This window comes from Anolis carolinensis, chromosome 3 (assembly GCF_035594765.1).
Source record: "Anolis carolinensis isolate JA03-04 chromosome 3, rAnoCar3.1.pri, whole genome shotgun sequence".
Lineage (NCBI taxonomy): Eukaryota > Metazoa > Chordata > Lepidosauria > Squamata > Dactyloidae > Anolis > Anolis carolinensis.
The window spans coordinates 154690266-154705923 of NC_085843.1; the positions used below are offsets into that span (position 1 = coordinate 154690266).

The 15658-nt window shown below is 36.6% G+C and overlaps 1 protein-coding gene across 6 annotated transcripts in view; it reads right to left on the minus strand.

Moving 5' to 3' along the window:
- Positions 1-681: 681 nt before the first annotated feature.
- The window catches only part of elf1 (E74 like ETS transcription factor 1), a 78729-nt gene continuing 63752 nt past the window's right edge, over positions 682-15658 (minus strand). For all 6 annotated transcript variants that reach the window (XM_062975597.1, XM_008106820.2, XM_062975595.1 and 3 more), the window contains 4 exons: positions 14737-14820; positions 13744-13936; positions 11605-12075; positions 682-2273 (listed from right to left, as the gene is read on the minus strand). In XM_062975597.1, coding sequence (XP_062831667.1) covers positions 1649-2273; positions 11605-12075; positions 13744-13936; positions 14737-14820 — 1373 coding nt within the window. In that variant the 3' untranslated portion in view covers positions 682-1648. The remainder of the gene's footprint in view (positions 2274-11604; positions 12076-13743; positions 13937-14736; positions 14821-15658) is intronic.

Consider the following 15658-nt stretch of genomic DNA (forward strand, 5'->3'; position numbering starts at 1 on the left):
TTAGTAGCCAATGTTTTTGTAGTCAGTGTTTTCAATACATTGCAATGTTTTGGTGCTAAATTCGTAAATACAGTAATTACTATATAAATTACCGTTGTCGATTTGTTGCAAAACATGATCCTTTGGTGCTTAATCTGTAAACTCATAATGTAATTTGACCTTTAATAGGCTTTTGCATTAATCCCTCATTATCCAACATTTTTGCTTACCCAGCGTTCTGTCACCCCATTCATGTTGGATCAGTGAGACTCTACTGTATCTGCATTTCTCCATTTTGACTTCATATGACTTATTTTTTGAAATTGAGTATAGCCTGCTTAGCACTTCTGTTCTCTTTTGCCTAAACATCATTGATGATCATATCCCTGAAAGCTTACTGACCTTCAGAAAGATCTGTTTCAGAGCCTTATCATTTAGAGGTGGTAGGTCTCTATCACTCTTTCTTCATATAATACTCTTCAACAAAAATATGTTTTTCTAGGCAATTGATCTTTGAGGGCCAAACTTATTTCTTTGCATAAATCAATTTGATGGTCACACTGGCAAAGGCACTACATCATCTGCTGCTTGAGTTATAGAGAAAAGGTTACATTGATTTGTTTAACTGGGCACTGCAATACTGATCCATTTTAAACAGCCTTTTCCCACCAAGCCAAATCCATATATTCACAGACAAAAATATACAATGATGTTGTATTTGATTTATTTTCATAATAAACCAATTAAAATACAAAAAGGCAAAGGGGTCCAAAAAGAGTCCCACAATTTAAAATTTTCTTTTAAATACAAATTCACTTTGTAATATATGAATAGATATAACATTAGAGCTCTAAACATAATGATCTTATCTTTATCTATAAAATATTGCTCTGTGGAAAGAACATTTTTATGAAAACCTCTGAGAATTTAAATTACATATTTACAATAGAAAAGTACTTTTATAGAAACATTTCAATCGCAAAATACTTGTGCAAGTTCCATATAATTATTTTTCACCTCCTTACAAAAATAGCAGAAAATCAAAATTGCTTTTTTATGCTTCAATATTAAAGTGGTGTGAAAATAATTTTACCTGTCGTGACAACTTCCATTTTGATAAAAATGTATATTCAATATATCCATATAATGAAAACAAAAAGTATCTAGTAAATAAAAGATATAAACGGTAAATATCTTCTTGATGAAGGGAGTCTTCTTATTTTGCACAATCTTTGGGACAAAACATTTTCTTACTGTGTACCCAAACCAAAACTTTCTTAATTCACTGGTATAAATTTGAAATTTGCTGTAAGAATCAAACACATGGAATGAGAAGTGTGAAAATTAACTCTCAATTAAAGCATTGATTACAGTACTGGTTACAAGATAGACAAATAATGCATGAAGTGTAAGAAATTTAAGAGTTGGACAGTGATCTAATAAAGATAAGCTGCATGTAACTTTATACTTGCATTTTGAAACATCCATATATTATTTAACAAAGAGAAAGAATTGAAATCAAATCTATAGTATTACCTTCTAAAATTAATTTCAGAAATTAAAGTATCTTCATAATGTCTGCTTTGGAATCAAATGATATATACAAAACTGATGAAGTCCCATCACATTAAGGAAAACTGCCATACATGGAAGTTAATTTACTTCTGTTTCACTCATATGTGCTTGGCTCTAACTGTTCGCTTTCTTGTTTAATATGCAAAGTTGACGGAAATCCATTTGCACTGGATACCATCACCATGAAAGGCTGCTGTTGGAAACTTTGCTCTGAGAGTCTGCATTCCTCCACTGTGCCTTCTTCTGCCTCCGATTTGACCAACCCTTGAATAACAGTCGGTTTCGTTTCTGGTGCTTTAATGACCGAAGTGATCACTGTGTTGGATGGCTGGGCAACCATTTGTGAGCTACTGGGAGTAAAAGTTACAACAGGAGTGGCGCTGTTGAAAGATGGAGAAGATGCCGCCACATTGACTGTTCCATTGCAAATTGTCTGCATGTTGCTGGTGAGAACCTGGTGAACCTGAGCAGGGCTGAAAACAATGGAGGAAGGAGGAGAGACAGGCTTTGGAGACTGCAGCATGACGTTCTCTTTAAGCACGGTCATGGACTGTGAAGTTGGGATGGCTTGCAGAATAAACTTTTGGGGTGTTGCTGCAGATGACGGATCCGTGCTGGCGATCACTGTGGTCAGAGGCAGCGTCTGGAGTGTTACAGTGTGCAGCTGCTGGTTCCCAGGGGATACAACTACTGGAACTTGCCCTGGAGCCTGAATGGTCCTATCAAAACAAGCAAAAAGAATTAGTTTTTTTCTAATCAAAATCATTAATCCCCACCCACCTCACATATAGCCCATTACTAATAGATTTAAATCCACCTGATAGTAATATTGTTTTTAATGTGGAAAAGAAGTGCTTACCCCTCTGGTGGTTATCTAAGGACTTATATACCAAAACATATTTCCTCTCTGATCAAACATTAATATGTTTGGAATCAAAAGAAAGGATTAATGTAGCTGTCAGAAATCTGGCCACTGGGAAGGACCAAGGCATTATGCACACCAGATCCGGCTTATAAAATTTAAGTTTGACACATGAAAAACCTAGTAGTAAAAATAAAGAAATAACATTCCACTAGTAGCAGATGTCTAATTTAAGATGGCATAGAGTAGTGGTTCTCAACCTGTGGGTCACCAGATGTTTTGGCCTTCAACTCCCAGAAATCCTAACAGCTGGTAAACTGGCTGGGATTTCTGGGAGTTGTAGGACAAAACACCTGGAGACCCACAGGTTGAGAACCACTGGCACAGAGGCATGCTTCAGGTACGATACTGTTTCCACTGGAATATTAACCCACTCTCTTCCAATCTTCTTCCTATTCCAAGGACAGTATATCCTGGGTAAATGACAATAAAGCAAATGTATAAAAACATGTAAATAATGTAAATACCTAACTCATTTGTGTCAGATCATATTTGTCTTGGATTCAAAATAGCTGAAACCAGATCCAGTAGTTAGGAATCCTGTATGGACATAGTCGAGATGAATACCTAAGTGACTAATATCTCTTTATCAGTTTTACTTCTGTGAAGTCATAGACTTCAACCAGCCCATATTTTTAAACTATTGAATGTGGGAGGCTAGCAACCTTTCCTCACAATGTCACATTCTTTAATAGCCACAGAGCAGCTGGAACAGATCTGCCTACTCTTTTGTTTTCTTCTTTGATGGATGTCAAATTTCACATCTGTCTCCCTAAGACAGAAGCAGTATATCAGAGAAGCAGTCCTGATTTAAATATATTTTTCTCCACCCTTCAGTCTTATAGACTTGTCTAGTTCTGTTTGTTTTCTGAATCTTTTTTCTACAGAGCCCTATTCCATTTACATTGCAATTGTACACACAACTTACTCAGAATTAATCTCCAATGAGTTCAATGGACTTAACCTTAAGTAAATGTATTTTACTTAAGGCTATTGCAATTTATTATGACAACTATTTTTCCTAACAACTAACAATTGTGTCTGCTTTAAGTTAATTTCATTCAATGTATCTTCTGGAACGAAAGATATTGTACATTTTCCTCAATCCCATTTTTAGCCTAAGAAAACGCCTATAAAGTAGATTAGGCTAAGGGCCTAGTTGGCTCAAAGAAACCACATGAATTTTATGGGGAAACTGGGCTAACGTGGAGAACATGAGGACAGGGTCCATACACTAACCATGGATCAGACAGAAAGTGGCAATTCTGAGCTGGCTATAATGAAGAAATTTGAATTTACAAATATGCATTACACAATACTGTATCAGATAATCATGCTATTTGCACACACACACACACACACAGTATGTATCTTTTGATGCAAGCCATACTCTCTACATTCAGTACATATATTTCAAAGATGTTTTGTTTAAAATAGTTTCCTTAGTTCTTCCTAATTGATAATTTTTCTCTCTTTTTTCTGGATATGCCATTTGGGCACTAGGCTACTGTTTGTCCACAACTGTTCTTGTCTGCATCTGTATTAGGATATGTAATGGTTTCTGTATTACATTTGCATACCATTTAAGGTAAGTGCACTTAAAATTCATTGTTTTTGAGCTGGTGTATATCCACCTACATTGCAATTTCAAAGTCATCACAGAATTCTTTTCCCACAAAGGGACGGCTTCTTTGTCAGGTGTGCAGTCACTTGTACTCCCCGTCTTTTCAATCACTATGGTGCTGTCCTAGAATGTGGACCCTTCCAGACAGTTATTTTGGTAAGATAATCAGGGGCTATTTATTGTGAAAAGTCCAGAATTTTTTCTCGAGGTATCTATCCTATTGAACCCTACTCCACACAGCCCTTTCCCAGAAGTCAAATTTACAAGCATTAGAATCTATTTCACAAATTGTTCCTGCCCTTAAAGTGTACAAAACAATCATCATGCTGCCAAAAGTTGAAATTAGTGCCACTGCTCAAAAACTTCATTATTTATTTATATTGAGCACATGTGTTTGCACACAGATTATCTTATGTGTGTAAACAGTGCCAGAGGAGTGAAATAAAATAAACCAACAAAAAGCTAAATAGAACCAATTAAGCAATTTGCATAATAAGCAATTAAAATTATTAATATATAAGTGCCTGTAAATTTGTTCTCAACAGAAAAATAAAGGCCTATCCTGACAGATATAAAATCAAATTCACCTAAAGGCAACTGCTATAAAAGAGAAAGGAAAGGAGTATAAAATTCTCTTTTCCTGTATTGATCATTACATACAACAGAGAAAGGGACATGAAGCAGCATGTTGCTGCTTATGGTCTGTCAGTCATATGAGCACCTTTGCACTTATTTTGTCAGAACACAGTAAGATAAAGACTGAGATGCTCCTAAGTAATTAGCTGAGTAGCTTATCTGTACAATTCTCCTTATTTTAGACACGAAGGGCAATTAACAAGGGAACTAGGAATGTGCCAAGATCCTAGCAGCTGTGATCACATGCAGCATCACATGGCCTGTCGAGACGACTGTGCAGTGATCTACTGAAAGTGATGGTTCATTGACAGGTCCACTGATTCATGGGCTACCTGACTCCTGATCAGTCTCCAGGGGAAAAAAGGAAATAAATATGGTAACAGCTCATTGTGGGAAAAGTAATTGCCTGTCTTACATGTCAGGATGCTTGGGAAGAAGTGATAATGCTGCAGCATATCACTTATGTACAAGGGTATCCTGTCTATCACTAGCAGATTAAACTTTCAAATTTATTCCATAATCACGCAAGCTATTAACAGATCCCAAAGACCTTTGGAAACACAGTAACCACAGAAGATTGAGCCATTAATTCATCTGTCAACAAGGTATTTAAATTTCACCCAACCATTTATTTTGACACAATCAATCTGCTATTAGAATCCCTTAAAATCCTACCAGAAATAATAATCTGCCTGCATATCAAAATGAGTCTGGGTGAACATTTTTTTAAAAATGTGATTAGGGCTTAAATACCCTAAGGCACCAGCTTCTGTCTTGGAAGCAAAACACAACCAATCCTGTTTGATATTTGGATGAGAGTTTGCCAATGAATCCTAGGTGCTGTAGCCTAAATTTCAGAGGAAGAGACTGGTCAAACCACCTCTTGAGTATTCCTTGCGTAAGAAAACCCTATGAAATTTATGTGGTCACTATAAATCGACAGGTAACCTGAAGGCATGCAGTATTACATTATAAAAAGTGTTGTGCTACATTTGACCCAACAATGCTAACTTAAATCTTCCTCAGAGAAAAGAACAAAAGGAGAAAAATGAAGCAGAAAGAAACAAAATTCCTAGATGAAATGCTGGGTACACAGAAAATAAAAGCAAGGTTCTAAAGGCACCTCAATACTCTTATAGGGTAAGAGGCTTTCCTCTGCCCAAGGGAAATTACAAAGCATGTTTACACCAGGAAAGTGCCAACTCTTATGTCAATATGTAGCCAATATGAAGCAGAATTCATAGATTAATTCCTAGATTAATTTCTGTCTCAGCCAAATGAACATCTGCACTTGCTTTGTAACAGGGTTTTGTGGTTGGCTTTCTTCAAACAGGAGTTTACAGAAACTTTTTTTAAAAAAACAAAAAACAAAAATGGTATAACCTCAAAAAATCCACCCTGTATTTTTTCTTGTTTTTTTTTTTAAGTTTTTGAAAATATAATGAACCACGTTACCTTAGGTATTGTGTTTCATTTTTGCCTATTTTAGTGGGGGTAAATTGGAACTTGGATGCCTCAGTTAATTTTTTTCCAAATTAAAAGTAGAAATTAAATTGGAGGCCACACGGGACACCTTATCATGGGGTAATTACAGCCCATGACTGGTACAAATCCCATTCCTCTAATACAATAAATCACTATAATCGTAATCACCTCAATATATATTTATTTAAAATGCATGATGTAGTTAGTATATTCATATATATAAAATACTGGTGGTACTAGAAAGTCACATCAGAGTCATCCACTCTGTGATTTCAGCCCCTTTGTCACTCTTCCTCCAGGTTCCCCTCTTGTTCTTCATATTAACTTAAACTCCTTCCTGTCTCAATCTTTCTGTTTGCTTCCTGCCTGCCCAGACCCTGAAATACTCTCGGACCAACACAGATGTGTGCAGAGCCATAATCAAATATAACTCAATACCATTGACTGCTGGGCACTGGGGTAGATTTGAAACACTCTGTGCATGCGATATCTAGGAAATGGAGACTTTTCTGTTTCTAGCTGCCTTTCGATCTATGCTTTTGGTTGCTTCCCATTAAGTAAGTTTAAAGAAGGAACACTGCTTTCAATGTATTGTCAAAGGCTTTCATGACTGGAATCAGTGGGGCATTTGTGTGGTTTTTCGGGTGTATGGCCATGTTCTAGTAGCATTTTCTCTTGAAATTTCGCTTACATCTGTGGCTGGCATCTTCAGGAGAAAATACTGCTCGAACATGGCCATACACCCCAAAAACCACACAACACCCCAACATTATTTTGATCCCCCAAAATTTGGTTTGATAGCATGCTAGATAAATATCATACAATTATTTTTGACAAGTTAATAATTTCAGTTTTCCCACCCATTAATTGGCAAGTAGGCTTTAGTCTCCAAATTTGTTGATGAGCTAAAAAAAATCTTATCCCTTTATTTTAACAACAAAATCCCAAGTGTTAGATTTCAAGAATAATTGGGTCACCCTACCAAATTTACAATTTACATGTTTTTAGTTCAACAATACGGGCTCTTACAGTTGGTATATTCCCATGACTCAAACTGTACAGACATGTGTATGTACACATGCACAAATACACTGTTCTTCTTCCCTCCCTTTGCTCCACAAATCTAGGCTAATGATCTTTTTTGTAATGCTTTGTTGACTTGCTGAACCTTGTTATGAGATTCTTGTCTAGCCATCTTTTTACATCAAGGAATAGCATGTTTATTGCAATTATGCTTCCTGAAATGTGTTGAATGTTTCAGTAAGTCAGGGTGAGGAATAGCTGTTGATACTAAGATATTATCATCCAAAATGAAACAGACAAATGCTTGATTCATACCTTGCCTCCTCTATCCACTTTCTCCCTCTGCATGAACATCATTTTAATTAGTTGAACCCCTGATACAACACTAGACATTTGGGGGGGGAGGGGGAATGCAGGTTCAGTGCAAATGAAGAGTCAGAGGTTTTTATTTGTGGTATTTAAGATGAAGGCAAGGGTAGAACCCATATAAATAATTCTTTCCAAGAAAACCCTAGGATAAGGATGTTTCAAATGAGAATTGATTTGAACATGTCAACTAACAAGTTGTATTGTGTACAAGAAAGTATACTCTACTTGGCATACAACCGAAATACAATTTTTAAATTGTTTTAACTTCTACCATCCTGAATTCCTAATCCATGACATGCATGAATTCCTAATCCATGACATGCATGAATCCTGAATTCTTAATCCATGACATGCATGAATCCATGACAGGTCCAGGCTGTGGCGCAGGCGGGAGAGCAAGCCAGCTGCAACCAGCTGCAATGAATCACTCTGACCAGGAGGTCATGAGTTCGAGGCCCGCTCAGAGCCTATGTTTGTCTTGTCTTTGTTCTATGTTAAAAGGCATTGAATTTTTGCCTATATGTGTAATGTGATCCGCCCTGAGTCCCCTTCGGGGTGAGAAGGGCAGAATATAAATGATGCAAATAAATAAATAAATAAATTCACTAATCCATAGGATTTGTACACTGGCTTTATCATGATTCCAGGAGCTAACTACTTAAGAAAGATGACAAACACTAAACAGAACCACAGCATTTGGGTGAAAGAATGCCTGCAATCCAGTATGCATTTGAGATATGGAAACACCTACTAGAGTCCCCAGGATTCTGTTGGGAGAAGGTCTTCTGATAGTACCATGACAGTCAACTTGCAGGGCACTTTGTATAGTATAAGACTTCCCATTTCGTCGTGAGCACATCTGAGTGGGATCGATTGCAGGAGGATATGGAACACTATGTGAGAATCTGCCCACATGTCATAGTGCCCAGGATCAGCCTCTGCTGACTGCTTCTGGATCCTAGAGGTTGATCTCCATGAGCATGGTTACAGATTTACCCGTATCAGTGGATCATACTACCATTCTGATAGTGGTACATCTGCTTATCAAAATGGCACACTTTATTCCTTTGTTCTGCTTACTTATCCATGCAACACATCTTTAGTAAGTAAGTAAGTAAGTAAGTAAGTAAGTAAGTAAGTAAAAGTTTATTTGTATACCGCCCTCTCTCCCAAAAGGGACTCAGGGCGGTTTCCAATATAAAATCAGCATAAAACATTGTACAATAAAACACTGAAAACACTATAAAACGCTATAAGAATTAGAAACGAAAACAAAACATAACAATTGACTAAAACAATCACATAAGCAGAAGGAATATAATCACTCAAATAACATGAATCTGCAAAGAAAGAGGGGGGAAAAAAAGACCACTGGGATGGAGGAGAGGATGGCCTGGAGGGACCACTAGAACTAAAATGCAATGTGATATTCTAAGATGCTTTGGGGCAGAGGAATAAAGTGCAGTGTTTCAAGTCAAAGAGGTGGCCTGTGCAACTACTATAGCTATGGGCTCGGTTATCCAAAGGCGCAGCGGAAGAGCCAGGTTTTAAGCAGCTTTTTGAAGGAAGCCAGGGTGGGTGCTTGCCGGATCTCCTCCGGAAGGGAATTCCAGATCCGGGGAGCAACAATAGAAAAGGCCTTTCACCCTCTCAGCCTTGTGGGGATCATATCTGATTGATCGTGGTGACATTCCTGTCTGAGTACAAGTGAATATGGGGCATTACTGTATTTCAAGGGTAGTTTGAGTGGGTCACCATGTTTTTTAAGAATTCAAATGATACATGTCAACTTCCAAGTTGTCCAGACTACTCTGCTGACAGTACCTGAAGATTTTTTTGAAAAAGTTCTGAAATGAAAATGCAAGTTACTGTGTGCATTTTTGTAGTTAATTTCCTAAATGATTTTTTAAATCTTCAAACTGTTGAATTCATTTTGAGTGTGTTGGCTCTGGTACTGTGATGATGAAAATGGGAAGGTGTGTCCTTCAAAAGCATCTCCCCTTTATGGTGTTTCTCCGTCCCATTTTCTGCCTTTAGCCAGACTGATTCTCAGTCATCTAACATTAAATATTATACATGTCTAATAAATAAATGAATAAAATTGCCTTATATTTAAATGGAGTCACTGGTCCACCTAGCTAAAAGTGTTATCTCAGGCAAGCAGCAACTCCTCCCTCTTACTAAGGAATCTTAAACTGGAAATATCAGAAACTGAACCCAGGACCTTTTGTGCTAATGAAGGATTTTATCACAGAGTTAGTTTTTGAGACTTCTGTGTTCAAAGATGTTCATTCATCTTGTTAAAGCCCTCAGACAAATCAATACACCCCACCTTCAGTTCATAGTACAAAATAATAGAATGGATGAGTAGTGTAAACTATGTAGTTGTCTCTTAGAGTGTTGCTGCTAATTTGAATCCTAATCTTTGAACTGCATCATTGATTACTTCTGTTTAATTCTCTTCAATTATAATATGAAGACAAAAAACGATTTGCATTTTGAAAAATGGATACCTTAGGATATTCCCCATATGGGATAGGGAATCCATGTCAAAACTACACACAGAAAAAAATGCCTTCTGAAGACAGACAATAAATAAACCAACTACTTTAAAATGATGTTGCTAAAAGGTTTCTTTTATTTATAAACACCTGGCTATTTCCAACTTCAACTAGCCTTTAAAAATACGTATTTCTGAATATTTACATCTTCATTTAGAACATTTAACCCTCCAGTCTTCTTTTATGTCAACAGTATTAATGCATCTTCCTCTCACTCCCACTGTATTAAGAAAGTGCAAAGAAAAAAAAGTCCAAAAAGAGCATTCACTCATTTAAGTGGAGAGAGATTATGGATAACTCTTTCAATACCTATTCAGAGTCATTAACTGAAACTGACCAGCAATATCCCTCCAGGCAAGACAGGTTAGTACTTGGGTGGGAGACTGCCAATGGATACTGTAGGCTACACAGAGGAAGGAACTGGCCAAATCACCTCCGACTATTCCTTTCCTAAGAAAACCCTATGAAATTCATGAGATTGCAATAAGTAAACAGATGACTTGAAAGTGCATGTGAGTGCAGTTATTTTTAAAAAAACATTATGTATGATGCCCTGAGTGAATTAATACATTTTAAAATAATAGAGAAATATTCCACTGACATTACTCAACCATGAAATTTAGTAGCATCTGTACCATTTGCAATCTTTCACAGCCACATGCAGAACTCTGAAATTAGCCATTTGCCTGCAACAGCAAAACATGGAAGCTGTCAAGTGCCCATCAGGTCACAATATATGCCACAAGCTACTTTCATGTTTCATGGATCCCAAGCGGCACAGGCCTAATTTACAGTCATACTGACTAAACAATTCATTGCTTAACTGAATTATTTAGCTAATGAATTATTTTAAAACAAATGACATATTTACTTTGAATTATCCAAATGACTTCATCTTATTTCCAACACGCAGTAAATGGTTCCCTAAAAAACCACTAATCAATTTATCATCACACACTAGCATAAAATCACTACAGCTCACTAATAAATAAGTCTGTGGTCAATCCAATCTGTGTTCTCAGCATATAAATTTAAGATGCAGCATGAGTAATTAGAGGGTTAGAATCAATACATTCTCCTCAGTTTCTCTCATATTCTTGCAAACATATTCTTGCAAACACACACTGAATTTTAGTACCAAACCCTTTATACAATACAGCCACAATCGAACAGCATATCTTTGCTGATCAAGCATCTTCTGAATCCTTTCTCACTAAGACTGAGAATACACCAAACACAAAAAGAAAAGTTTCTTATACGATTATCCACGAGATTAATGTGAAGACTCTAATGGCCCTCTCTTATAAGAAGATAGTGGTTTTCTCTTTTTTGATCTCCCTTTCAAAATGTTTTTCAATCAGAAGATCAGATGTTCAAGGGACATAAAATTATTACGCTTGTAACGTAAGACTTTTTTTTTACATCCTTACCTTATGTTTTGAACAGAAGAGTTCAATTTCTCATCCAACATGCTACTGGTTACGGCTGTATGTCCTTCTGGAATGGATTGTACTGGCTGCATTAAATGAACTGTCCGATAAAGCTGAGTTGGATGTAGAGGCTGAGTAGCTTGCATCGTCCTCAAGGCTTCTGATGCCATGGCAGGCAATTGCTGCTGTGCAGTTTCCAGGGGCTGCTTAGGTTTGGTAGATTTGGAGTTAAGTGGTATCTTTAAAACAGCAGTAGATCCTCCTCTTGGTCCTGTATTTGTAGATCCTTTGGGCCTACCCATTTGGTTTCTATTGGCCATAGGTGCTGACAGTAAAGATGCATCAGTAGAGTCTGTACTGGAACTAGGATCATCATCATCAATGTAGACTAGGTCTTTCGGCATTTCTTTAAACTGATACACCAAACGTTGTCCCTCTACTTTGGCCAGAATACCTCTTTGGTAATAATATCTGTTAGAGCAATAAAACAGCTTACTAGTTACAAAAGAAATAAAAGGTCACAGAATAAACCATGCCTAAAATGACTTATTTAAAGGTACTAGTATAACAACACTCTAAAGAATAAACAGTCGATTTAATGATATTTCTAACTATTGCTGAAGAAAGGCATATTTCCATATAATGGAAGTTTTGTACATAGCCAATGAGACTGGGCTGAAGCAAACTATTGTAACTTTGTCCACTGATGGAAGGCTTTTTGTCCCATTGGAAATTTCCAGGAATAGAATGACTGACAGGCATGCTTTTTATAAATTCTTCCTTTCCCTTGAAAACCCTCACATCATACTGTTCTAAAAGGCCCACTGACCTTTTGCAGAAATGTACAGGAGAAAGGGAAAAACCATTTAACATTTATTTGCCTCCTCTGATTTCATGAACTCCTTTGCAGAGCTTTTTGAAACAAGGAATGCTTCTGGAAACAGTTCACAGTGTTCAAATTACATAAGAAATTATGTTTTAAAATTTAGTACAGAAAAGGACAAATGGATGTGTTCCCAAGACACTCCAGTATATCAGTTGCCAAGAGAGAAACATGAAAAGCAATGGCCAACTCTAGAACTAGCTAGTCTTGTGCCATCCATCCATCCACTGTAAGATTAGACAGCTTCTCCCTTTTCATTTTTAACACGCTTGAGAGTAAAAGATGAATTGGAAGAAATGAGCATTTGGGTTGTCCACAAGCATAGTAGAGATTTCTAGGATGTGCTAGCAATTAGTAACTAGAAACTGTCTACCATAAAATATAACTCAGCACTTGAGTCTGCTTCTAGTATATAGGTGCTGCTGTGTCTTCAAATGGTTTCTTACATATGGAGACCCTAACAGGGACCTATCATGGTGGTTTCATAATAAACTAACTGAAAAACAAACAGAGACGAGAAAAAGGTTTAAATGCTAAATGTTACCCATGTGTGTGGATAACTTAATAAAACAGAAAGCGGTATAGTAAACTATTGTCTCTAATGTTTACACCATCTGTCAGAAATATAATTTGTCTAAATCATGAAGTCCAAAAAATGGATTTACAAAGTACTATTATTTACGTATTTAAGACATGTATATCTTGCCCTTCAAATACATTTTCTAATTCATCTTGACCAAATCTACATAAATCGACAATACAAAAAAAATTATGTAAAGAAGAATAGAATAAAATCAGTAAATTCTGAAATAAAACACTATGTTTGTTTTTATAGTTCTTTGACTGGAATTGAAAAGAAGGCAGTATAGCCAACCAGTGATTTTTACCTTTTCAGTTGATCCAGAATTCATGGTTGAATAAAATTGTGAAAGATTTAGAAATAAAAAAATTCCAGTGAACAAAGATTAGAAATCCTTACAGATACCGTAGCCTAAACCCAATTGCTTGTTCAAACTAGAGTAGTTCCACTGAATCAATTTCTGAATAGTATACATTCTGTCAACTCCATAGGCCTCCTATATCTTAGGCTAGCAACTGGATTGAAGACTGTGTCATTTTGAGATGGCATTTGTTTGATATCTACTGAAAGTGTTTCATTTGCAGCACACCAAACTTGTATTAGTTCAGACGACTTCTAATCTAATGGCATACATTTACAATTAAGAAAATATCAATATTTTCTCAAGTCCACCTACCTGAGAGCTCTGCCCATTGTTTCATAATTCATATCAGGCTTGTTTTTATGCTTTCCCCACAGCCTTGACACAGCCTTGGAATCTACAAGCTTAAAAATGCCCTTCTCTCTTTGAGTCCATTTAATGTATTTAGGACAAGTAGCTTTGTCCTGAAGCAGAGCTAGTAAAAACTCCCAAAGATAAATTGTGTTTCCTAAAACAAACAGATGGAAAGGTTTTTTAGAAATTGACACATAACATGCAAAAATCCAGATGTTTACAACAGCAAGGACTTTAAAACCTATTTATATGTAAGATGAAAACATAAATTCAACTATTTTCTGGGACTTGGCTCTAACTGAAGGCTGTCAGATATGCTTGCTACATGTATCTGCCTAATATTAATCATAGTCTAATATAATTGCCAGATTTCTGATAGACACTACTACTATGCAGACAATATCACATGATCAAACTAATCTACATTATCAGTAGTATGTAATCAGTATAGCCCTTACGTGGAGGTAGAAGTATTTTAGCAGCATTTGGGTGCAGACTCGTGTCTTAATTCAATCGGATTCTTACTAAATAATAGACTCAACTGCAAGAGGTTCTATATTCTGGAAATGTTGCATTCAGTAAAGTACTGCTTGACTGGTACAAACATGGTCTGGTGGCAGTGTGGGGTTGATATGGTGTGCTGGAAGAACAGTCTTATCCTAAATATCACAAAGGACCAGAAAGCACTAAGAACTTTTTACTGTATTGCAATAGGAGAAAAGGAAGCAATTATCAGGGAATGGTGAAGGAATAATTTCCCTCATAACACTTGGTATGGCAAATTCATTACAAGAGAAAAATCAAGGGAATTTATTTTCTTTCCTCTCAGTCTCCATGATCACAATATCACCAAATCTGAGAGATAAAACTATTGCCAGATGTTTGTTAAACTCTGCAACATCGAGTATAGTCTGCTCTGCTCCATGGCCCTCAGTTTACATTGTCCAGGCTTACCCTTCCCATCTTTGTTTTTCTTTTTCACCGTTATGTTTGGAGTCAGAGTAGGCGACTCTGAGCGTGGTGCTTTAGGCTTCTTCCCTAAAAGAAAAATATATACAGACGTTCATATTGATTATGAAACAGTCAGTTCATTCACCACCCTGATCCATTCCCATTGCCAAATTTTAGTTAGCCAAACTGCTCTATATGATATAATGTAGTTAAAGCTGCCATTATTATTTATAACTGCTATAATATAATAACAACCACTACCACGTTAGAAACTGCTATGACTCCTTTTGAAGTCATGTCATGAAGAGGGAAGGGAGATATGGATGACAAATAATAATAGAAATTGATATCTGATAATATCAATGTTATGAATTGGAAAAACTTTGGAAAGACTACGTGAACTTTTATTGAAAGAACAGTCAGTCTATCAAAATTCTGACAGATACCAAGTGAACAGTCATCTTACAGAATTATATTTTAACCTGCCTTTAACATAATGATACCTTATTGTGCTAATGCAAACTAAGAGTCAAAAGGCCTCTAATTCAGGCATGGGCAAATTTGGCCCTCCAGGTGTTTTGGACTTTATCTCCAACAATTCCTAAGAGCTGGTAGGCTGTTGGGAATCGTAGGAGTTGAAGTCCAAAACACCTGGATGGCCAAAGTTTGCCCATGCAAACTTTGGCTGAAACTAAGACAAGTCAAACACGAATTCTAGACTTTAAGAGAGTTGACTTCCAAAAAATGAAGGAAATACTGACCAGCATTCCATGGACAATATTAAAAGACAAGGGAGTTAAGGATGGATGGGAGTTTTTAAAAAGTGAAATACTCAAGGCGCAAATGTAAACAGTGCCAACAAAGAAAAAAAATAAGACAAGTGCGAAGAAGCCAGAATGGATGTCCAAAGAACTTCTAACTGGGC